Source organism: Octodon degus, unplaced genomic scaffold (genome assembly GCF_000260255.1).
Source record: "Octodon degus isolate 3935 unplaced genomic scaffold, OctDeg1.0 scaffold00155, whole genome shotgun sequence".
NCBI lineage: Eukaryota > Metazoa > Chordata > Mammalia > Rodentia > Octodontidae > Octodon > Octodon degus.
This window is the reverse complement of record NW_004524731.1, coordinates 654,915-655,824: the sequence shown is the minus strand read 5'-3', so window position 1 is coordinate 655,824 and position 910 is coordinate 654,915. Positions and strand designations below refer to the sequence as shown.

Genomic DNA, 910 nt, shown 5'->3' with positions numbered 1-910 from the left:
CCCGGGCACTGAGCTTGCCTAAGCAGGTATTTTGGTCCACTGAGCTATCTGGCTGGCCCTATAATTTTTATTTTTGAAAATTATATTTGGATGCACAAAACCCTGTTGCACTACCTGTGGGGAGCTGGGAATGATGCGCCCTACGAGTTGAGCTTCCGACTTTCTTCTTGCTCATCGTGTCTTGCCTAACCATGTTGCTAATGGTAGTTGAGGTTGTCTTGGAGACGCTGCTGCAGCCCCTGCTGAAAGGCACGTGCACGGCTGGGGCCACTCCTCTCCTAACACTTGGGCAAGCCTGGTCACTGTTCTAAGGAGTGGAGAAGTCATGACCTGGTAACCTCGAGTGCCTGAGAGTAGCCACTTCCTCTACGCCATGGGGCATGTCGGTGAGCGTCCCTTCTAATGTGGGTGGATTAGGGACACGAAAAGGAACCCTCATAGGAGTTTTCCTGTCAGTTTGTGTATGGAGCCTGGACTCACTGCTACAGTTCCCGGGTTTTGACACCAATTTTGTTAGAAAGAGGTCATGTCATGCTCTGACAACTGCAGCTCAGCATCCCGATGACATTACCAAGGAAACATAAAAGAAGTGCAAGGAAGATGTTTTGCAGGAAGGGATTTATTTGAGAGCCAGAAGGAAAGTTAAGGACACAGCTCAGGGGCAAAGCTCTTCCCTTTTAGGGACAATTTTTAAAAGCATTTTTCACGGTGGAGGATACTCAGGTGCAGCACAACTGGAAGTAGACGTTGTTGATGTTGCAGAATCCTGACGGATTCTCTCCGGACTCGCAGGCCGGCCGTCGGCACGTGCACTCGTCACTTCTCCACACCCCTGGGGACAGAGAGCAAGCACCGCCCGCCGGCAGCCTCAGTCGCACACGCCCCACAGATCTGCTCTCCAGGGCCTTCC

The 910-nt window shown here is 51.8% G+C and overlaps 1 protein-coding gene across 1 annotated transcript in view; it reads right to left on the bottom strand.

The window, feature by feature from the left end:
- Positions 1 to 608: 608 nt before the first annotated feature.
- Positions 609 to 910, bottom strand: part of LOC101567557 (neutrophil defensin 4-like) — a 27,391-nt gene continuing 27,089 nt past the window's right edge. Inside the window, exon 3 of the mRNA XM_023702639.1 lies at positions 609 to 832. Within this exon, the coding sequence (XP_023558407.1) occupies positions 720 to 832 (113 nt within the window). The 3' untranslated portion in view covers positions 609 to 719. The remainder of the gene's footprint in view (positions 833 to 910) is intronic.